This window comes from Canis aureus, chromosome 16 (genome assembly GCF_053574225.1).
Source record: "Canis aureus isolate CA01 chromosome 16, VMU_Caureus_v.1.0, whole genome shotgun sequence".
In the NCBI taxonomy this organism is placed as follows: domain Eukaryota; kingdom Metazoa; phylum Chordata; class Mammalia; order Carnivora; family Canidae; genus Canis; species Canis aureus.
Genome location: NC_135626.1, coordinates 2,955,883 through 2,979,416, shown reverse-complemented (window position 1 = coordinate 2,979,416; position 23,534 = coordinate 2,955,883). Strand labels below are relative to the sequence as shown.

Sequence of the window (23,534 nt, the reverse complement as noted above, 5' to 3'; positions counted from 1 at the left end):
TTATTTATTCATGAGAGACAGACAGAGACATAGGCAGAGGGAGAAACAGGCTCCACTCAGGGAGCCTGATGTGGGACTTGATCCCAAGACTCCAGGATCATGCTCTGGGCCAAAGGCAGGCGCTAAACCACTGAGCCACCCAGGGATCCCCGGCACCTGTTATTGTTGAGCTTTTTTAAAAGGTTTATTTGTGGGGATCCCTGGGTGGGGCTCAGTGGTTTAGTGCCCGCCACCTTCGGCCCAGGGCGTGATCCTGGGGTCCCGGGATTGGGTCCCATGTCGCGCTCCCTGCTTGGAGCCTGCTTCTCCCTCTGCCTGTGTCTCTGCCTCTCTCTCTCTCTCTCTGTCTCTCATGAATAAATGAATAAAATATTTTTTATAAAAGGTTTATTTGTTTTAGTAATCTGTCCCCAGTGTGGGGCTCAAATTTACAACCCCAAAATCAAGAATCACATGCTCTTCCTACTGAGCCAGTCAGGCACCCCCAGGATAAATTTAAAAATCTATAGCCAGAGGGACACCTGGGTGGCTCAGTGGTTGAGCATCTACCTTTGGCTCAGGTTGTGATCCCGGGGTCCTAGGATCAAGTCCCACATCAGGCTCCCCAGAGGGAGTCTGTTTCTCCCTCTGCCTTATGTCCCTGCCTCTCTGTGTGTGTCTCTCTGAAATAAATAAAATTAAAATAAATAAACAAATTTTAAAAATTAAAAAATAAAATCTATAGCCAGAGACAGCATGATAGTAGAACTATAAAAACCAATAAAACATGGGGATCCCTGAGTGGTTTAGCGCCTACCTTCAGCCCAGGGCGTGATCCTGGAGACGCGGGATCGAGTCCCACATCAGGCTCCCTGCATGGAGCCTGCTTCTCCCTCTGCCTATGTCTCTGCCTCTCTCTCTCTGTCTGTGTCGCTCATGCATAAATAAATCTTTAAAAAAAAAAAAACAATAAAACAGAAACAGGAATTAGTCACCAACAGATTTGCACTAAAGGAAGTGCTAGACAAAAAAAAAATAAAGGAAGTGCTAGAGAGCATCATTCAGGTGAAGGAAGATTCTAGATAGATGCATGAAAGATGTAAAGCTGTTGTAAGGAAGAATGAAGAGCAATGATCATTGCAGCTAATGTACACAGAAAGAAACAAAAATCTGTCCTGCACTGTGCCCATCTGGGTCCAGTCCTGAGAAAGGAACCATACCAATTATTTGAGAATTTATGTTCTTATGTAAAGTTTTTAGCAGAAACTGATAGAAGATCTCATGAAGCCATTCCCTGCAGGAATGGCTACGACTAAGGGAACAGAGCAAAGAAGGTGGAATTATTAATCTTAGGGATTAAGACAAAGAGCTCCATAGATCTGATACTTAGACCTGTGAGTGGGAGGCACTGTTCAGTGGGCACTTGGGGGTCTTGGGGGAATGAAGTCAGCCCCGAGTGTGGGGAAAAACTGCCGCATGGATGTACTACTGCTTTGGGAAGAAGTCGCTGCTGCCAGGACCAAGCAGCACTGCTCACAGAATCTGGAAACGAGGAGGACGGAGCACATCTTTGGCTCTGTCCCCTGCCTTCCAGTCTCCCCCAAGCGCCTCCTGTGGGCTAAGGTTCATATGGAACCAGCCTGAGGAGCAGAGTCCCAGGTACAGCAGGCAAAGCCCTGGGTATAAAGGGGGGCTGATAAGCAGTAACTTAAAACCCAGCCCATGCAGGCTGTTAGGAAGTGGGCTTAATTTTCACACATTTAGGGAATTTTTTTGATATCTTGGATTTCTAGTTTAATACTATGACAGTCAATAAGACACCAACTGATTTCAGTCCTTTGATACTTATTGAGGCTTGTCTTAATGACCGGCCTATAGTCTGTCTTGGGAAGTATCTCCACACACACTGCTGCTGGGGAGAGTACGCCATACGGGGTCATAGTATTGTCCGTATCTCCTGAGTGTGTTCTGATTCTTCTCTCTTGTATTCTCGTTACGTCACATAGAGCAGCATGCTGAACCTTGGAACTGTGATCTGGATTTGTCTCTTTCTCCCTTTAATTGTCAATCGTTGCTTCAAGTATTTTGAAGCACTGTTTTTGGGTGCATATATATTTAGAATTCCCTCAGGAAAGTCATTCCCAGGTATGGAAAGCTAGGAAGCCCAGTGGCTTCTGCAGCAGACCTGAGCTATGCCAAGCAGCCTCAAATTCCATAGTCCAGGCTCGACTGTGGCTCTGAGGCAATAGCGCGGACTTCACAGCTGTGTGGACTCCGTTCTGTGTGCCAGCCAAGCCCCTCACTGGCTGATTTTTGAGGGAATCTAGTTTCCCTTTTTTTTTTTTTTTTCTTCAAACTGAACCTATTAACCCTTGACTTCCAGAGGATTACCCTGAGGATCAAGTGTGACCCTGGATGAAAAGTGCTGCCTGCAGTTCCTGGCATAGAGGTGCTTTGAGTCTCTGGTTCCTGCCCCGACCTGCTTTCCTGTCTTTCTCTTGGTCTGCCTGCCGTCCTCTTAGGCATCAGCAGTCAGAGCTCTCCTCTCACTCTCCCCAGAAAAGGCTTCTACCACCCTCAACCTGGACCCACAGGCCAGGGTTTTTCAGAGGTGCTTCTCCTGTATCAACAAAGTCTCCCCTGTTGAGAGATGTTGTCTAGGGTAAAGCAAGGTCTCTACTCTTGAATTCAGGCACTTGTTTTTCTCGTCTTTACTAGAAACAGACTCAACAGAAGTTCAATTCCGACAACTCCACAGTAGGAGCCAGAATGCCTCTGGTCAGGAGGCTGGCCTCTCCCTCCATTAACCAACTTGTACCGGTATCACTGGAAAGGGAGGTGTCATTAGGGGAGATAAGTAGCTCACAGAACCAGAAAGTCTTGTCCAACTACAACCTGAGTGGTGAGGGACTCAGGTCTCTTCTTCCTGCATCATGCTGTTTCTTGCCCTCTCAGTTACCAAACTTGGCCTTGCTTTTTCTCCATGATGCAGACTGCGGTATACAAATTAGGAGGATACCACCATAGCACCTCCAAGCTGGTAACATGCCAGCTTAGGAAAGAGGACTTCTCTCCCTAGGTTTCACTATATAAAAAAGGATTCTGATATAAAAAGGGATTTTGATTGGTCCATCTTAGATAACAGAGCCACCTCTTAGATCATTTTGGCCCTGGGCTGCAGTACTATGATCAGCTAGGTCTGAATTACATGCTTATCCTTGTAACCACAAAATTGGCATATTGTTATTGGCAGCCCTACCAGAACCATGTGGAACTGTGGGGTGGAAGTGGGGAATAGCAATAATGAGGCTCTTACCCCCAGAATAGGGCAATCCTGATAGTAGACAGAAACAGTAGACGTCCCTGACCAGAATGAAGGCCCCTGAGAAGTCTGAGTATTGAGCAGTAAGCACGGCCTCTGTCTCAGGGAAGAGGACTGATGCATTTCTCAGGAGACAATCCCTGTGCTCTGGGGAAGGCTGAAGAGCCAGCCCTGCTCAGCATAAGAAATAATCCAGGTGGGAGAGTCTAACATCCAAAGCCTTGGCTCTGAACTCAGATGGTGGCTTGAAACCTGCTGTGCCACTAACCAGCTGTGGGACCTCAGGCACTTTAACATCTCAGAGCCTTTCTCTCCTAGAAAATGGATAGTTTTAAAAAAAAAAAAAAAAGAAAAAAAAGAAAATGGATAGTTTTGATGAGTCTGTGGCATTTTGCCCTATTCTAATTCAGTCATCCCTTATTATTTTTCCTGTAGTTGGGTTGCTCCAGTCCACTAGTCCATTCACAGGGGCCTGAGAATCTTCTTGTGTTGATTTCACTAGACCAGCTCTTCTCTTCAAGTTCTGGATGCCCTAACCTCAGCCCAAGAACTGGCTGGTGTGTCCATTTGCATAGAGGTCGGTGGGTTTCCCACCAGGACAGTTCCCAGAGGGATACAGAAGACATAACAGCAAGAGGGCAGCCCAGGAACCCCAAAAAGCAGGAAGAACACTAGTCTGGCCCTTAATAGGCTGCAGGTAGTATGCAGCTAAAAAAAGCTGTGGAATGAGTTTTGGGACCCACCCTCTTCCCTATCTTCTGGATTGTAGGAAGAATGGAGCCAGAGAGAAATTGTAAGTGTTGCAATGGCTCAAGCCCTAGAGGAGGTGCGGAAGCAGAGAGAAGAGTTCCAGCGACAGGTAGGCCCCATGTGACCCTGAGGTGTGGGCCCAAGGGTGGTGTGTTCCAGCCTCAGGTAGGACCAGCCTACCTCCCCGTGTGTCCAGGACAGGGGGGTGGACAGAGGTCTCAGGAATGCCATTAACTGCGTGATTCCCCTGATGTCTCTAGGAAGGTTGGAGAAAGTATTATAAAGAATCCTCGGGATCCCTGGGTGGCGCAGCGGTTTGGCACCTGCCTTTGGCCCAGGTCGCGATCCTGGAGACCCGGGATCGAGTCCCACATCAGGCTCCCGGCATGGAGCCTGCTTCTCCCTCTGCCTATGTCTCTGCCTCTCTCTGTCTCTCTCTGTGACATACATACATACATACATACATACATACATAAATAAACCTCATCCCACAGGATAAGGCTTTTGCGATTTTTGATGGTCAGTTATTGTTATAAAGCTCACCTGGGGAAAAGCCCCTATTCGGGTACCTGCTGGGCTCGAATTCCGTAGGGGGCCATCACTGCCCATAGGCCCGCAAGACTATAATTCACCTGAGCTCTCAGCGGGAAGGGTGGGGAACACCTTCCTTTTCATAAAGACTCTGCCTCAGGCCCCAGACTTGTAGTGAATGGGCTCTAGGCCTTCAGTAAGTCCCCTAACAAATGTGAGTCTCAGTTGCCTCTGGAAAGACTTTAGGATAATTACACCTTTCAGGAGACATAAACATCAGGTGTAACAAGGTCACGTGTATCAAATGTCAGGCGTGTGGCAGGTACTCGGGACCTGGAAGTCATGGTTATGCAGCTTGCTGGAAGGCCGGGCACAACAGCCGCATGTCCGGTAGGCCCAGCATAGGCCAGGTGGGCAGCAAGGGCAGTTGCTCTTGTGTCGGGCCCTGGCCCCTGCTCTGTGCATGTCCAGAGGAGCAGAGCTTAACTTAGGGGATGTTCTAGGCCGTGGACTGCAGGGAGGGATTCATGGGGACCCTGGGTCATGGAAAATTGGAGATTCCTTTTGGGGGAAATGGGGTTACTGTCACCAGCCTTCTCATGTTGGTCTTTCTGTCCAAGGCTGCTAACCTCACAGCTGTGGTAGACGAGAAAGAGCAGACTTTGCAGGAAAGGGCTGAAGTGATTCTCCAGAAAGAGCAGGAGATCTTCCAACTGAAGAAAGGTAAGGAGTCTGCCCCTGTGGAGCCTGCTCACCTGCCCTGACCCAGTACCCCTGCCCCGAAGTGGCGTGGAGTCACTGGGCTGACCATGCTCCCCTCTGCCCGGCCCAGGTCACGACTCTGTCCTGTTGCAAACACGCCAGCTGCAGAGTGAGCTGGAAGCCCTGCAGAGCCTGAGGGGGACTACAAGGGACGAGGAGCTGAGGCTACCCAGCCCAGAGCAGGGCTTGACACGCTCGGTGCCCGAGCCTCTCGTGAGTCCCCATCTGAACCACTGGCCTGGGTTGGGGGCGGCAGCATGTGCTGTGGCAGAGGCAGCGGGTGGCAGGAAAGTGCTGTGGCAGGACACATGGCTGACCACCGACTGCTGTTTGCCACTAGGAGGCGATAGGAAGATGCAGGGGGAAGCACTGATGCTCCTCCAGGATGCTGGGCAAGTCAATTCCCTGTGCTTTCACCCCCATCTTTAAAGTGGGGTGCTTAACCGAGTAAGAGCTTGTGGGTGTTGAGGAGCCCATCGGATGTGGTACCACGTGTCAAAGGCAGGTGTCCAGACCCTTGCTGTGTGGACAGGTGATTATGACATTGGAAGGCATAGGACAGGAGCTCCACGGTTGAGGCATGGCTCTCGGCCAGCTGCCTGTTCCAGTACCTCAGTCTGCACCTCCAGAACCAATCTGGTCCCCTTCCCCACAGACCTATGGCTTAGCGTCACCCCAACCTTGTCCTGGCTCAGCTTGCTGCCGCCATTCTGTAGGTAACCTCGAGGGCCACGCAGGACCCCACGTTCCAGCTTTCAGCCGCAGAGGGCGTCCCGAATGGCGAGGTGGGGGTCATGGACCTAGAGCAGCTACAGAAGGACAAACAGGACTTGGAGCAGCAACTTCTGGAGAAAAATAAGGTGATGGGGCCCTTTGCCTCAGCTGTTTATCTCCCTGCACCCTTCCTGTATCTGTGCCTTTAACCGTTTGGTTCCTTCTTTTTTTTTTTTAGAGAGATTTATTTATTTATTCATGAGAGACACACAGAGAGGCAGAGACACAGGTAGAGGGAGAAGCAGGGTCTCTGCAGGGAGCCCAAGCAGGACTCAATTGCAAACCCCGGGATCACACCCTGAGCCAAAGGCAGACGCTCAACCACTGAGCCACCCAGGCATCCCTATTTGGTCCCTTCTTAAGAGAGTTTTGTGGATGCCCTTGGGCACATCTTGGGGGAGATCTTCCCTCTTTATCCGAAGGCCTTTTTCCTGGATTTCCACCTCGCTGCCTGCCTTTCACACGTTCCCCCATGTGAGATAACATCCAGAGTGTTAGAGCTCAAGCAGCAGCAAGTTCAGATGTTCACACCCACCTCTGCTGTCACCAGTGGGTCATGTTGGACCTTACCTCTTACTTCCTTTCCACAGCTGTGAAACAACCCAGCGATGTCAGTCTTCAAGTGGTTTTACTGGGGGGGCATGTTGGGGGGTGAAATGAAAGTGTTTGTTAGCTGTCCCGTCAACTTTCTGGTACTTGGCAGAGGCCTGGTAAATGTCATGATTCCACCTCTCCTCCAGCCTCTGCACCTGCACATGTGGGGTGTCATTTGATCCTTGTCTCCAGGGGTCCTGGCAAGTTAAAGTGTTGGCTGCTCATCACGCTAGCCTCAAGTGTGTCATTGTGGGTGTGTATTTGTTCAGAGCTTTAACAAAAGGGAAAAGTGCTCTTTCTCTCTGTCTCTTTCACACACATTTAATCTTACTGTGAAATATAATATACAGAGGGGCACCTGGGTGGCTCAGTCAGTTGAGCATCTCCTTTTGGCTCCAGCCATGATCCCAGGGTCCTGGGATCAAGTACCCCATCAGGCTCCTTACTCAGCAGGGAGCCTGCTTCTCCCTCTGCCCCTACCTCCTACTCATGTGCACTCTCTCTCTGTGTGTATCTTTCTCTGACAAATTAAAAATTAAAAAGAAAAAATAAATACATATAGAAAAGCTCACAAATACCATGTGCCCCAGGGCCCACCCCTCAGACTCCTCTCTCTGCGCTGGGAGCGTCCATGTCCTTCTCGCAAACCCACACAGCCCCTGGGAACCCTCAATCATCTCTGTACCTCCGCAGCAGTGTCTAAAAAGCATCTGAAACTTACACCATCCAAAACCAAACTTCAGACTCACTGTATGCCTAGCACAGCTGCCACCCTTCTTAGCTCAGGATATGGGAAAAATAAAAATCATGGTGTCATTCTCAACCCCCTTGTTTCTTTTTTTTTTTTTTTTTAAGACTTTATTTATTCATAGAGAGAGAGGGGCAGAGACACAGGCAGAGGGAGAAGCAGGCTCCATTCAGGGAGCCCGATGTGGGACTCGATCCCAGGTCTCCAGGATCGCACCCCAGGCTGCAGGCAGCGCCAAACTGCTGCGCCACCGGGGCTGCCCAACCCCCTTGTTTCTTCCACAAGCATCATCCACACCGTTAACCAGTCCTTTTAGTTGTTTCTTCAGACTACACCTCAAATGAGCTGCTCCTTATTCCCACCACTGCTGCCACCCAAGATCGGGTTGCCATTGTCTCTCCCCTACAGGCTGGTGTTGGGCTTCTGACTGGCTCCCTGTCACCCTTTGGTTCCAGCCCTTTGATGACTTCCCATCTCTCTGTAAGAGCCAAGTCCTTGCGGTGGCACATGGTGCCCTGTGTGTTTTGGCCCCTTGGTACCCTGTTCTGTGCCCCCCCTGTCACCTGCAGCACTCCCCCTCAGCCACATCGGCCTTGCCTTTCTGTGAATACCAAGCACCCTCCTGACTCAGGGCCTTTGCACTTGCTGAGCCTTTTGTCTGGAAGATTCTTCCTGCAATTCCCTCACTTCCTTTATGGTATCCTTTTGTCAACGAGGCCTCTGTGCTATCACTGGCAGCCCTCATCTCAGAACCTCCTGTCCCCTGACCTACCTCTTTCTCTCCACGCCTCCTAATACCTTCTGATATACTGAAAGTTTGGTTATTGACACTTTTCCCTCCTGAGAGCAGGTATTTTTCTTGTTTTGCTTATTGCTTTTCCCCAGCCTCTAGGTCACTGTCCACCACACAGTGGAGTCTCAATCAGTATTTGTTAGACGAATTAATCAGTGAGCCAAAAACCTAGAAAATCAGGTAACATAAAATAGCAAATGTACTTCTGGGTAAATGTTCAGCCTCATGGTCAGTCAAGAGAATAACAGATTGAAACAACACGTTACCACTTGTAAAATAGGGTGTGTTTGGAGGCCATTTAATGTGCTTGACAGGAGCTGGGCCCCTGACAGAGCCATCTCATTTCTGGGGAGAAACTGTGGACATACCTCGGGAGAAAGCAAAGCTGATTGCCACTTTGAAAAGGGAGGCTCACGGGGATCCCTGGGTGGCTCAGTGGTTTAGCGCCTGCCTTTGGCCCGGGGCGTGATCCTGGAGACCCGGGATCGAGTCCCAAGTCGGGCTCCCTGCATGGAGCCTGCTTCTCCCTCTGCCTGTGTCTCTGCCATTCTCTCTGTCTCTCATGAATAAATAAATAAAATCTTAAAAAAAAAAAAAGAAAGAAAAGAAAAGGGAGGCTCAGTCCCGTTTTAAGACAGGGAGCATTCCCTGGAATTACTGTCACATTAAAAGTTAAAATCAGGGCAGCCCGGGTGACTCAGCAGTTAGCCCTTCTTCAGCAGGACCTGATCCTGGAGTCCCGGGATCCAGTCCCACATCGGGCTCCCTGCATGGAGCCTGCTTCTCCCTCTGCCTGTGTCTCTGCCTCTCTCTATATATATCTCTCATAAATAAATAAATAAAAATAAAAGTTAAAATCAAGGGGCACTTGCAGGCCCTATCAGTGGAGCCTGCCACTCTTGATCTCGGAGTCTTGAGTGTAAGCATCACATTGGATATACAGCTTACTCTAAAAAAAAAAAAAAAAAAAAAAAAAAAAAAAAAAAAAAGAGGCAGCCCCGGTGGCACAGCGGTTTAGCGCCGCCTGCAGCCTAGGGCATGATCCTGGAGACCCGCGATCGAATCCCACATCGGGCTCCCTGCATGGAGCCTGCTTCTCCCTCTGCCTGTGTCTCTGCCTCTCTCCCTCCCTCTCTCTCTCTCTCTCTCTGTGTGTCTCTATGAATAAATAAATAAAATAAAAATCTTAAAAAAAAATAACTGTGGAAAGGTGTGAAAATTCTGATAAATTAAAACCCTATTCAAAATTCTAGCAACTTGATGCAGGATTGGGGACATGGACAGGAAGTCCACAGGAAAAACTAATTTTGATATGTTACAGTTGTGAGACTTTGGAGAAACGTTTAACATTTTTTTCCATTATTGCTGATTATACAGTACGTGCTTTCATTGGGAAAGCAGAGGTTAGTCTTTCTAATGATTACTAGGGTATAGAATAAATCACACTATGGCTCAATACCAATTAAATTCACTAAAATAAAGAAAAATTTAAAAATAGATAAGGACAGAAAAACCATGATCTTTTACACATTCATTAAAAATGCTGATGTCTTAGGAGAGCAGTGGTGGGATCCGGGCACATAAGCAGAATTCTGAAGGACAAAGTGGACTGTACGGAGGTGTTTCCAGCTGCGCTCCTAACAGAAGCGAGCACCAGAAGCAGTCCTGAGTGGGTAGGCTGGGGCAGCCCTGGGGCCTGAGCGCTCCACAGGTGGTGTGTGACAGTGGCCTTTGTGGGGCTTGGAGAGCATGTGCAAGCAAAGCAGCCAGAAAGGGGAAGAGCCCCAGGCACACAGGTGTGACGACACAAGCCTTTCAAGAGACAAGGCAGGGCCTTAGAACAGGTGCATGGGGCTCCAAGGGGGTGGCTGTCTGCTCTGTCGTCCTTTGTACCTTAAAGATGGTGAGATGTGCATTTAATGAGTGGCTTTTTGCTGGGATGGGGCTTTGTCTCAGACCATAAAGCAGATGCAGCAGAGGATGCTGGAACTCAAAAAGACTCTCCAGAAGGAACTGGTAAGTGCCCCTCTGGTCCCTGCAGCCTGTGCCCTCGCTGGCTCTCTGGTCTTCCTGGGGTCCCTTGCTGCCTGGTGATGCTCGCCCCATGCCCCCACCTCGGATGATTGCAAGAGGTTTCTGGAAAGCCAGATGTTAGCTGGTGGGACAATGGCTCTGCCAGTTTGAACATGCCTCTGAAAAGTAGCTTTGTGACTTTGGGCACTGCCATCCTTCTCTAAGCCCGTCTGTGCCCTGAGAAGTCATTGAGGTGTGCACCTCAGGTGAACAGCAGAGTGCCATGCCCCGACATAGGAGAGCAGCGCCTCTGCCCTTTTGGGGGTGCTCACTGCCCCAGACGTGTCCTGATACGGGTGAAGGAAATGCCCGAACTCCCCCAGATGATTTCTGTCCTTCCTCTCAGAGCCCCTCCCCCCCAGGGGCTGAGCCTTCTTCCTTCCTGGGCGAGGCTCCCTCCTGCTACTGTGTGCAGGGCGCGTGAAGGAGCAGTGGGGGTCACAGGTGGGGCCAGCTGACTCTCCCAGGAGATTTTCAGACCTGTCACGAGGGGTTCAACGTAGCATCTTTCCATTTGGCTTTCAGAAAATCAGACCCGACAATGAGCTCTTTGAAGTCCGGGAGAAGCCTGGCCCTGAGATGCCAAACATGGCTCCTTCTGTCACAAATAACACTGACCTGACTGATGCTCGCGAGATCAATTTTGAATACCTGAAACACGTGGTTCTGAAATTCATGTCCTGTCGAGAATCTGAGGTAAAGGGCTTGTGAGTTGCCTTTTGGGTACTGAGGGCTTGGCTCATTCGTCCCAGCCTCTCCTGGCTTCCCACCAAGTCCATGTCTGTCTTCCTCTCACATGGTCTGATCTGACTGCCAGGGTGGGTACTTGGTCATTTCTCCAGCTGGCACTGACCTCATTGCAGCAAACAGGGGGACTGAGAAGGGGATTGGCTCCTGGGAGGCCGTGTGGGCTGGGTGCTGAACCTGCCCCGCATTCCTCCATCCTGCTGAAGAGCAGGGGAGCTGCTGTGGATGTCCTGGGAATCTTCCAGTTCCCGGAGGAAGAGATGGAGGGAGGAAAACGGGTCATTGTTGTCAGACCTGAGGAAGCCCAACTTTGCCCTCCAGTTGGGAGCAGACCCAGGAAGCGCTGCCATTTAGACCTCCGACCACCCCCTCCGCCACCACCAAGGCCCATGGCAGCAAAACTTACTTTCTTACAGGCTTTTCACCTTATAAAAGCTGTGTCTGTGTTGCTGAACTTCTCGCAAGAGGAAGAGAACATGCTCAAAGAAACCCTGGAGTATAAGGTAGGTCTCCGGCCTGGCGTCTGGCGCTTAGAAACTGTCGTTCGCAAGCCCAGCAGCGGCAGTGGCGGGGAAGCTGGCCCACAGCTGCCTTGGCGGCGTCCACGGTGAACTCTTTCCCAGCGGTACGTACTGAGGACGTGCCTTATGCACACACAGCTGTGCTGTGGGCTCCATCAACAGGCTTCATGTCTTCCAAGGCATTTTCACTGATAGTGCTAACATCTGCAGCTCCAGGTCTGGTCCCCCATCCAGACCTTTAAAAAAATAAAATATTCAGGGCAGCCCGGGTGGCTCAGCGGTTTAGCACCACCTTCAGTCCAGGGTGTGGTCCTGGGGACCTGGGATCGAGTCCCACGTCGGGCTCCCTGTGTGGAGCCTGCTTCTCCCTCTGCCTGTGTCTCTGCCTCTCTCTCTCTCTCTCTCTCTCTCTCATGAATAAATAAATAAAATCTTTTTAAAAAATAAATTAAATAAATAAATAAAAGATTCAGAAAGTACCTGCCGAAGTAATAGAACAAAAAGAAATTGTTAAAGCAGAATTACCTGCATTCCCGTACCTTGTTCTTCCACTACTCTGTTTTCTCTGGTTCCCTTCACATAGTCAGAATGGGCTCCAGGCCCTGCAGGCTGGTTCCCACAACCAGCGTCTGCACCACGGAACTCACGGCAGGCCTCGGAACTCATGGCAGGCCTCGTAGGGCGTCAAGGGCCACAGGGGCGGCTCCAGGATGGGGAGGGGGTTGCCTTCAGCTTCCGCTGCACCTAATCCTGATGCTCATCTCAGGAGCCTTTCTGTTTCAAACAGATGTCTTGGTTTGGGTCCAAGCCAGCTCCCAAGGGCAGCATCCGGCCATCCATCTCCAACCCTCGGATCCCATGGTCCTAGATGGAAGTACCGACAGGCGGAGCTCCATGCAATGACACTTTTTCTGTGAAAAGAACACTGACACACCAGTCTGGGTGGGTTTTTAATCACTGTAACTGCAGTATTTTGTACAAGCGTCCAAACATTGTTTACAAGACTTAAGGCCCCCTTCCCGACAGACTGATCTGAACTTGAGGAGGTGGCTGATCCTGTGTCATTGTGCTCACCAAACGGAAGGGTCCCGGCACTACCCACATTTCCACAGTGCTGCTAAAATTCCAGCTCTGGCCAGCACCCCTCTGCACCTGAGTCCTCTGTGTTAGCCTTAGAGCTGAAGCCATTAGCATCTGTCAGAGAAGAGGCACCTGACCCATCCTGTGGTGATGAGGCCCTTTGAAGCGGTGCCCAGCAGACCCACCTGCTTGTGCCAGAGAGCCAACTCACTGGGGTGGCTTTCCAAAATTCCCCTTCCCTGTTAGCATGTTTGGGTTCAGATGAGATAGAAGAGGCTTTTTAACCCTTCCTCTCCAGAAAACATTATTTCACCTTGTTTCTCAAACCACCCAGAACTTGGGATGTGTACATCTTTAAGGTACTCTGGGGCCAGTGTGGATTAATGAATATGCAACTTTCTGGCAGTATCTCATTTTACTGAAAAAAACTAGCAAATATATAAAAAAAAAGATCCTTAGTACCAAATACACTCAATTGCCTTTTTAATGAATGTACTTGTCATGGATAGGTTGCTGGTAAACCATTTTAAACTATTTTTTATAGCTAAAGTTCTTCACTATTATAAACATGTCTCTGTATTATAAAAATCCATTTAACTGGTGTTCCTAAAGGCAAATCAGAGCATCGGGTGGAAATTATTTCTAAGATTAGAATTCCTTTCCCTTTTTTAATTTCACTAGCATTCTGTGGTCTCTGCTTCCCTCTGAAGCAGTGGTGGTGTTTCATTTGCTTCCCTCTTAATTCTGGTAGAAGACTGAGCAAATGCTAATCACACGTCTGCTATGGTTAAGGACAGTCTGCTCCACTCAGAGGAAGCAGCAGCTGTCCCTCCCCAACCCTTGACCAAAACCTGGGAAGTGGTCTGCCTTGTATGTGGAGCTACCACCTGCCCCCCTCGCCCTCCCCCTGCATATTTAAGATGACACTGCATTCAGATACGGCCTCCAGACAGCCCCCAGCTGGTTACAGTGCTGGACAGCATGCAGGTGGCTCTGGTAGGGACTGGTGACAACTTGCTTTATTATTTTGGATAATCCGCAGTATGGAATCCAAAGACAGACTGTTAATTGATTCCGTTTGATAGAAGTTGCACTGGTTAAATAAAAAGCTGAGTTAATAACTGGAGCTCCCAAACTTATTTTCAGTTATCCAATGATGTAAAGTTGTTTCTCAGAAATGCTTAGGGTTAAAATATATAAACTTTATCTCACAGGCAAACAAGGATTTGCAGAGCTAAAGTACTACATTTCCACAGACCTAGAAGTACCAGGGAAGGGCAGCATCCCCGTCACCCCAGCTAGGCTCTCTGCCACCTGAGCAACCCATTGTCCGGTTACCTACCTCCTCCCGTGGCTCCTCCCCGCAGATGGCTTTCCTCTGCTTAGAATGTTATTTTGCATTTATCTCGTGGGGACACAAGACAGGAATTCCTTCTGTTCTATAATTTTGGCAAGAGGTAGCTTTTCCAGCTGTTCCAGGAGAATCCCCAAATCGGGTGGTTCAGGGCTTGCCCACAACAGCTGTGACCCTGTGGTGGGAGCCCCATCCCACTCTGCTGTGGCCTCTCCAGCCCCGGAGCTGGTCTCCCTCTGCCCCACCCACATCCCCCAGCAGCTGTAGGTGTAGCTGTGGGGCCAGCACTCAGCCTGGACTTGCTTCGGGAGGATTCATTCTGATTAGGCTTTCCTCCTGCATGTTGAATTTCCTTCAGCTTTAAGAGGAAGAATGGAGTAAATATTCCAAGTGATTTAATGCACTTTTACTTGTATAAAACGTTGTAAGAGACAGTATGTATAGCCCCTTTATATGAGCATTGGATTTGGATCTCTCCGTGTTGTAACTAGGAGTTGTATTATCTAAGACTGCTGTAGAAAATTCATTTGTGGTGTCACTTTTTGATTAAAGCTCTTTAATCCATATGCAACTACAGTGGGTTTTACTTGATAGTTTGGTGTATTTGACCAATGACATTTAGTACTTTGTGCCTCATATTTAATACTCCAAGACAAACTTCATGGACTACAGAACAGACCTTCCAGTTTGGTGAGCAGAGGTGTGGGGACAGCGGCTTGTGGGTTGGTGAGCAGACAGCTGGGGAGGGCCGCATGCTCAGAGCCTGGAAGCTCCGTGTCCTTCCTTCCCCCTTACACTCCCCGGTGCATCTCTTCCATCTGGCTGCTCCTAAGTATATCCTTTTATGAAAAACCAGTAACCTAGTAAGTACCAGAAGGGGGATAAGGGGAGACAACTCTAGAACACTTGTCTTTCAGAAAGCATCCCCCAATTTAGGTAAATTATGTGATTTAATGAAGCCAGCAGCCCAGTGGTACTTCCCAGGAATGGTGGGGTTTCTGCAGAGGAATTGGAAGGATTGTGTCACTTGGGTCCATGTCTTATCTCCAAGGCCCACATCAGTGGGGCCCTTTAAGAGGATATAAACTGGGACACTTGGGTGGCTCAGCAGTTGAGCGTCTGCTGTCGGCCCAGGGCGTGATCCTGGAGTCCCGAGATCGAGTCCCGCATGGGGCTCCCTGTGGGGAGCCTGCTTCTCCCTCTGCCTGTGTCTCTGCCCCTCTCTCTCTCTCTCTCATGAATAAATAAATAAAATCTTAAAAAAAAAAAAAAAGGATGCAAAGTGCAGTTCCATGTGCTGAAAAGGTCAGAAAAACATCTTTGCTCTTCAGAGAAGCTGGCTGTTGGTGGCTAGAAAACACAATGTTTCTTCTGTATTTAAACTTGTCAGCGTCTCGGTAAGTGTTCCTGCCACACAGCCCAAGCCAGGGCCAGGAGATGGTGACCACGCCCTTCTGGGGTACACTTCCAAAAGATACCAAGTGTAGTCACACAGACTAAAGACTTTTAAAGCCTAGATCAATTATTGAATGTTTGGCACTTTATTAAATAAGCTCCAAAATTACATAGAAATCAAAGGAGTAAAACCAAAAGTTACTTGGCAAAATCTGTCTGCTTAGCAGCCAGTAGCACTGCGCCCAGGCCTGAGGTACTGGTGCGGTAGGAGGGCGGTGGGACGCTCCACAGGGGCACATCCACCCCCCACATCAGTTTCTCACTCAGCACCATCCGGTTCAGTACTCACTTTACATACAGGAAACACACCACGGAGTACATACTAATAAGCCAAGAGCTTTATTGATGCAGCAGGCACTTTACAATGAACCCAAGAGAGCCCGTCTTCTCTGGGAAAACGGGATGTCTGTACAAACCCTCAGTTTTACTACTTCAAAAAAAACAAGCTCTCCCTTTTACCACAGCCCTTGGATCTGTATGTGCCCGATCATCCCTCCCCCATTTGAAATAGGCAGAGCACACAGGTACCCCGACCAACGCTGGCCAGCCACTCCAGGAGACAGTTACGATGTCAGTTCTGTGTTACTCATGGACAAAGGCATAGACTATCAGATCCTGCAAAGGATTTAGGAAACAATTTCTCCCTCCACCTTGAAAATAAAATACACTTCAGCGGATGCATGTCCTGAAATAGTTTAGTTGGGAGTTCCTAGGAAGATGGTCCATTGTCAATCCCTTCTTCATCAGCCTGTGCATCCAAAATTCTTCTCAAGGGAACATGAGTCCTTTTTTTTTTTTTTTAAACAGTCTTTCTTGCTGTAAGAACTCTTATAATGGAGCCTAGTCCTCCTACTGCTAATGCCTGTGGGGGCAGGAAAAGGAAAGGAGTCAAATGAAACCTGGCTGGCCAAGGGGTAGCCCGGCTTGCCAGGGGAGATGGGACTGGCACCCCCGGACCTAGGTCCCACCATGTCACCGATCCTCTGGAAATGGGTTCCTGCAAGAGCAGTTAGGAGGTAGCAAGAGAGCCCACATCCTAAGCACGGAGCTGGAGCCAAGGCTCCTGAAGTGCTGCTGGCTCCCAGCAGCAGAACTGGGCTTGGGAACATGGTTACCAAGCGCACACACACACAGCACAGCTCCCCCCAAGCCTCCCTTCTGACGCTGTTTCCAGGCTGCCCTCACTACCCTGGACACTTAAGATATGAGCCCATTCCAGCTGCCTCCCCAGGCCCTCCTTAGAAACGTCAGTGGGGCTCAGCACCAGGGACCACAGGGTCTGGCCTCCACACCATGCAGAGGGCTTGCTCAGTTCCGAGTAGCACAGCCACCACACCCTCCCCAAGCCCAGGAGAGTTCACCTTCCGGCTGAGCAGGCCCAGCACACCCAGCAACAGGACCAGAGGCCACCAGAAGAGCCTAGCACCGAGGCTGCCCAAGTGGCTGACCCCTCAAAACTCAACAGAGCCTTCTGGAAGGACGCAGTGTTAGTACTAGCCTGGTCTGCTATAATGATGAGCAAGCTTCCTGTACCTCTACAGGGCCGGGGGACGTTGGCACACAGGCAGGACACAGGCTAGATGAAATGCCTTGCTCTTGTATCGACCTGAGCAAAGGACAGGCACAGCTTTTTGTGCCTCAGGTGGCTGAAGGCCCTATTCGGTGAAAGCCAGGCTTCTGCCACTGCCTGCTTGGCCTAGTGAGGATGAGGCCAGAGCAGGAAGCTCCCAGCGGCAGCTGGGGGCTCAGCCTGCGTTCCTGAGACCCTCCCCAACCACCATCTCCACCAACGGGAAGCAGCTGCCTTCGCTGACGCAAAGAGAGTATTCTGAAGCCCCAGCCACAAGCAAGCCTGCCTCCCTCCCACCTGGGACTCCCTGTCTATCTCACCATGCAAGTCACCTGTGCCCATGACACGCCTGGCATAAATCAGCAGCTAAAGCAATTGCAATTACCAAAGCCAGTGAACCCTACCAGGTGCTTCTATGGAAGAAGTGAGTGGCCAGAGTCGTCCTACACTGCTGTTCGTGGAGCCCCTTACTCTCTCATGCCTCTCAGACTGTCCTCTGGCCTGCGCACGTGAACCCCAGGGTGGGGGCAAGTCAGCAGGCCACCCGTGTGGGCGGTGCATTCACATACCTTTTCGTGCCACTGGAGTAGCACAGCGCTGCTGTTTTCTGTGGGCTTCTCAAACCCTTTATAAATGTACTTCATTAGCAAGTCAATGCCGTTTCTGTCCAGCGACTGCACAGCCTGCTCAATCTCACTGCTCTTGAAGTTGGTAAGCACCTTCAGCACCACGCCCTGGGCTCGTTCCTGTGAAGGAGAAGGAGGCAGCGATGCCCAGGGCCAAAGCCCAGGCACAGGAATGCCCCACCAACTGGTCAGAATTCTCAGAAACACTGACCAATTACTGACTTGTCTGGGCTGCTTGCAAAATAAGTGCTCAAATCCTCTCATTTATTTACATGTCAACATATCCCTTCTTTATGCCCATAAATTCTTCCACTAATCTGGGGGAGAGTGAGTGATTTACTGGGGAGAAACCTGCCTCTATGACATGGGCCGGGCCTCAGATGCCACCAGATCACAGCTGTTTTCTTAACATGTCTATTTTCTTCACAGGTGTAAGAAAAGCTGCAGTCTCCCTCTGCACTCACCCCAGTAACACGGGGGGGGGGGGGGGGGGGCATTTCCCCCCACCAAGGAGGTGCAACCGCTGCTGACATCACCATGCTGTCACAAGATGGCAAAACCCCAGCTTCAGAGAGACCCCTCTCCCTGAACCCAAGTTCAGACAGCTTCTAAGCAGCTGTGATGCAGTAAGCATCTTCTCCCCTTCTTTTTAAAAGGCAGGAAATCTTGACTGAAAATCCTTATGCAAATAAAGCCTATTCAAAAACCTTTAAAGCAGAAACACTGCTAAGTCCCATGTGGCAAGCTAATTTAGAGTTTTGCTAAGCAGTAAGGGCTGGGCCAACTTCTCACCCCCATGAGGCCCTGGGGAGGAGTGAATGTTTCTTTGGGGAGCTTTTACTATAAACATAGACAGTTTTGATGTCAGGAGTGCCAGGAGGCTTCCATGGAAGCACTGCCCAGTGCCAACTCACTCTCTTGGTAGATCCTCACTGAGGTGGACGCAAAACAGACCCTGTCTGGAGCCCCAGGGAGCCCTCAGCTGCGGACACAGACAATCACAGCCCTGGTGCGAGCACCACCCAGCAAAGCGGCAGCATGATCCCCTTTACCTTCACAGCTTGATTCTTGGTGTTGACGGGAGAGTTCCGCAAGGCTGCATGGAATGCCCGAAGCATGTCCCCTGTGCATCACCACCAGTTAAGGATGGCTCGGCTCAAGCATGTCCACGCTTCTATTAATGAACTCATTTCAAAAACAGCTCAAAGGAGAAGAGTCAAATGACATTCACATCCACCACCACCCCCACACACACACTTCACTGCAGCTTCCAGGTGGCCACAGCCCATTTAGAGAGTAGCCTATAGCCTTCCTGAGCCACACAAAGAATAGAGAGCACCTCTGCCAATTGTGCAAGTCCCTCGTTCTGCTGCCCCCAAAACACATTTGGACACTTCTCCCCTACCATGGAAGGCAGAAGCAAAGCAAGTGCCCTCTGGGGGTGACCTGCAATAGAATCTGACTGAGCTCACTTGCACTTGCTTGGTACTGGGCACCATGTCTGCCCTGCTGGGTCCTCACGATGATGTGAGACTATCCCTCTCACATTCTCATTCTCAAAAAGGAAGAACAAAGGCACAAATGGAGGTCTCCTCTTTATCCACTGTTTCATTGGTTAAGCTGCTAAAGAAATTAAGATGTGCTAAAACTTCTATCTTCCAAGACCTATCCAGGTCTGTGAGGTCCCAACTACTAAGAGGGAGGTTTATTCATTTAAAAGCTTTTTCCCAAAATATAAGCCAAGCCTTCCCTCTCCCCTCAACCTTAGTTGCAATCTTGACACATTCTTTGCTGAGTTCTGAATACACAGCACTCAAAAGAAAATGACAATCTGGGTTAGGTCCCCAAAGGTGACACCTATTTTAAACTGAATTACATCAGCCAACTTTCATTTCCTCATCTACAACACTGGCTTCAGCCAAAAAGGTTCAAAAATAGAATAAGGAATGGCTTCTGCCCAAACAGGTCTCTACTCCTGTTTGTGCAGTGAATCCTACGTGTGAACAGACAAAGCCACCGGAGCAAAGCCCAGACCCATCTTCCCTAATATGGGCTCCATCTTGACTAAGCTGGGCCCACACCACCCAGGAGCCACTCCTGCTGAGCTCCCAGCTCCCTGCTGGGCCCTGATGCACCTTCCACAATGGAGGCAGCCCACTCCTTGTATCTGCTGGCTTGGAATTCCTTTTCCTCAGCCAGACAAGGGCCAGTCTGGTGTCAGCCACTGATAACGTCTACCTTGGAACTGTTTTCTGGTTTGGCGTTCCAGAGCAATTAATTAACAGAGACTCGGGAGTTTAAAAGAAGTGTAGGCTGGCTCTCTTCACTAACCAGTATGGCTGGAAAACAAAATCATTCAAGAGATGGATGGGGAGGGGCAGGTGAACTAGTCTGCAGGGGCAAAGAGTCACTGCTTTAGTTACCTCTGTACCAAGCAATCACTATAAGTGCTGATGGATACAGAGCCTTTACCAGCTTGGGGGATATCTGGGGAAAAGGGAATGCACAGCATTTATCAAGGTGGCCTCCGTGCTCAGCTCACAGAACAGGCTGTGGAGGCTACAGACCACTGCCCCTCGTCTCCTCTAGATCAGAATTTCTCAACCACAGCACTGACATTTTAGACCACACAACTGATGTGAGGTCTGCATGACATGGTGTTTAACAGCATTGTGATAATCAAAATATCTCCAAACAATGCCAAATTTCTTCAGGGGGAGGAAAAAGTGCAAAAATGTTCAAAACCACTGCTTTGGACAGATCCCTAGTCCTGAGGACCAGAAGGTTCTTCAGTGAGGAAAAAAAGGAATGAATATTTTAAAAATCCCTACAAGGTTTCAGCTCCTGTGCCAGGTGCTTTCACATGTCATCTCAATACTTCAAACAACTCTCATTTGAAAGGCGATGCATTAGAGACTGAGAGAAAGGAAACGACCTGACAAAGTCACAAAGCTAAGCTGTCTAGCTGGCCTTCAAACCCAGGTATACCCAACTCCAGAGCCAAGCTTTTTCTACATACAATCCCCTGCTGTCCCTCTACCCACATACCTCAGCTGCATGTCTAGGACAGTTGCTGTGTGCCCAGCACTGTGAAGCTTCTGCAATGTTGTTGTGATGCTCCCATGGAAGCTGTAAGGCCATGGTTCCCCTCCTTTTCACAGAAAAGGATGCTGAGGTTCAGTTAGGGTATGAGGTCATAGCACGATAGAGTGAAGTCTGCGTGGATACACGGCCCATGTTCTAGTTCATCTGTCTGAATTCCTAGCATGACTCGATTCCCTATACGGCAGTAAGAAAGGCCTTCTCCTCCCTACCTTCCCCCACTCCAACCAATCAATCTCTATCTTCACTCCTCTGGTCTCTATTCTAAGATTCCTAAAAGCCTGTTCTACAGTTTAAGTCAGTGATCTAATATTAAGTCCAATAACTGGTACATGGTAGGGACTCAGTAAATACCAGTTCCTTCTTCCTCCCTCCCTGGGCTCCACAATTGCCAGGATCTCAGTTCTCACCTGCTAACCTCCTTTTCCCCAATCCCAAGAGATATACTGTCCATGGTAACAAGGTTTCTGACACTGTCACTAGTGGAGAAACTGCCACCAACTGGATGTGCTAAACCTAGGCCTCCAAGCAGCCTCAAGGAACCAATCACTAGTCCGAGGGCGTACCAAGAGATGACCTTCAACAAGTCCCTGCAGCACCAGGACCAAGACAGCAGATAACCAGACCTTGTTCTCCCCATCTGTGGATGGTACTGGACCAGAAGCCTGACGTTGGAGCCTTTTTGGTACTGCCTGCCCATGAGCCAGGTCCTGCACCAGAATGCGGAATCAATCTTCCCTCACGAGGGTCATCCTCATGACCCCATTTCACCAATGGGGTAAATAAGATGATCCTGATAGCACAGAAAATACGAGTTTGAATCCTCACCTTCGAAAATACATTCCTGTTCAAACAAAGAAAGTCTGAAGGTTTTTGTTTCAAAGGCACATTGGCGGAACACTGCAGGACTCCTCCCTAAGGTAGTCCATGGGCCTGACTTCCCAAGCTGAGTCAACTGATTAAACACCCAGAACCTGATTTATACACACAGGAGCCTCCAACCCTGCCCTGGCAAGTGTGGGGGAGGGGTAGGCACTTCCCGTAACACCATTTGAATAAAGAAAAATCCTTCCTGTGAGAGTAAGTCAGTTTCCTGTGCTCAAACGGCTAAGGGACTAAGCAGGCTGTGACAACCACCTCTATTTTTAATCTTGTTTTCTAAATGCTTGCTTTCTGCGGCCACAAGAATAGTCACTTCCAGTCATGAGGCTCTACTTTTACATTTCACTTGATGCTGTCCGGTTTTTCTTAGCTCTAAACTACTAGCTTTTCCCCACTGCTTCCTGCACAAGAAGGCTATTTCGGGGAAGGAGCCAAAAGTCACTTGTTGAACGTGGCTAAGACATCAGGGTCCACAGCCCAAGGTGTTCACAGGAAACAAAACAGGTGAAAAAGAGTGGCATGAAGTTGGAGGGTCAGGCTGATTCTGGGGTGGGAGATGCACAGTCTCCCTAAGGCTGCAGCCCTCGTTCTCCCTTGGGTCCTTCCTACCCCTCGGCCACCCCCCACCTAACTTCGTGGGGTGACTGTGCCCGGGAGCCGTCTAAGGCAGCTCAATTACTCAGCGGGGCTCCCCTCGGCCCCTCCCGCCCATCTGGCGCGAGAACGGCCCCATTTCCTGCAAGGGAGGGATGGAGGGAGGGGGAGCCCGCGGAACGGTCAGTCTGAGGGGACGAGGGGCAGAAGGGGAGTAAAGAGGCCAGGCCTCGCGGAGGAGGGAGGGGCCTGCGGGGCTGCAGGTGCGTCGGGAGTAGCCGGCGGGTCCAGCCGGGTCCAGGGGCCGCGCTCCTGAAGGAGGCTCCGAAGGCCGAGCCCGGACGAGGGGACTGGAGCGGCCGCGGCAGAGGGAAGGGAGGACACATGCACTGAGGGAACCTGAGAGGAGCCGGGTCGGGAGGCACTTGGGAAACGGACCTCAGGGGCCGGGAAGTAGCGGGGTAGGAGGCCGGCCTGAGGGACACCCGGGCCGCTGCGCTGGGTAAGGATATTGCCGCAGAAGGCCATCCACCTCGCCAGGGTCCGGGCCTGGCTCGGCCGCCGCCGCCGCCGCCTCCTCCTGTTCGTCCACGAATTTGTTCTCGTCAAACTCGTCGATGTCCACCCGACGGAAGCGCGAGGACAGCGTGTTCCGGGCCATGGCGGGGACTCGGCGCCCGCTCAGCCGGCTCCGCTCCGGGTCCGACCTCCGATCTACTCCGCTCGGAACCGGCTCAGGATCGGGGGCGGGAAGCGGCCGCCCGGCGCCTCCTCCAGCTCCTCCGCGCGCAGACGCCGCCGCCCGCCCACTTCCGCGCTAGGCCGGAACCGGAAGTGCCGGCGGGCAGGAGGGGCGGAGCCTGCCGGCGGCGGGGCCGGAAGCGCGGGAGAGTCCCCCGGTTAGTTACTACCCGGTAGCGCCGCGTCCGGCTCTCAGCTTCGGGAACCTCATTCTTGCCATCCGAGCAGCGGGCACTACGTCCCCACTCGGGCCTAGCGTCGTGGACGCCATAACTGTGCTCGGCTTCCTTTCCGAACCCGAGGAGACCCTGGCCCTGCAAGGGGCCTGCGCGGACTCGGCCGCGGAAGCGGGGTGGAGCCATCACTGCCCAGACTGAGGCGGCTCGGGCACCCCCGCAAGTGTAATGGTCACCTGACCTGGCAGGTGGGGGCGAGGAGAGAAAGAGGACCCTGAGGTCACCATCCTGACTTAAAGGGCGAGGTCCTGGAGGCTAAGAAGTCATTTCCGGCTGGAGAGGCATATCCTGGTGGGAAGC

General features: G+C 50.6%; 2 protein-coding genes across 11 annotated transcripts in view; one reads left to right on the top strand and one right to left on the bottom strand.

The window, feature by feature from the left end:
- The window catches only part of GOLGA1 (golgin A1), a 48,717-nt gene extending 34,125 nt beyond the window's left edge, over positions 1–14,592 (top strand). For 6 of the 10 annotated variants that reach the window (XM_077850643.1, XM_077850644.1, XM_077850637.1 and 3 more), the window contains 8 exons: positions 4,071–4,160; positions 5,203–5,305; positions 5,415–5,557; positions 6,061–6,204; positions 10,210–10,269; positions 10,852–11,022; positions 11,490–11,576; positions 12,382–14,592. In XM_077850643.1, the coding sequence (XP_077706769.1) occupies positions 4,071–4,160; positions 5,203–5,305; positions 5,415–5,557; positions 6,061–6,204; positions 10,210–10,269; positions 10,852–11,022; positions 11,490–11,576; positions 12,382–12,462 (879 nt within the window). In that variant the 3' untranslated portion in view covers positions 12,463–14,592. The other 4 variants (XR_013353764.1, XM_077850646.1, XM_077850645.1 and 1 more) reach the window with 4 other exon arrangements.
- Positions 14,593–15,799: 1,207 nt separating this feature from the next.
- Positions 15,800–23,057, bottom strand: ARPC5L (actin related protein 2/3 complex subunit 5 like). The gene is made up of 4 exons (XM_077850651.1): positions 22,770–23,057; positions 18,732–18,804; positions 17,623–17,799; positions 15,800–16,345 (listed from the first exon to the last, which is right to left on the bottom strand). The coding sequence occupies exons 1-4, from the start codon at positions 22,916–22,918 to the stop codon at positions 16,283–16,285; spliced, it is 462 nt and encodes a 153-aa protein (XP_077706777.1). The 5' UTR covers positions 22,919–23,057; the 3' UTR covers positions 15,800–16,282.
- Between the last annotated feature and the right edge of the window lie 477 nt (positions 23,058–23,534).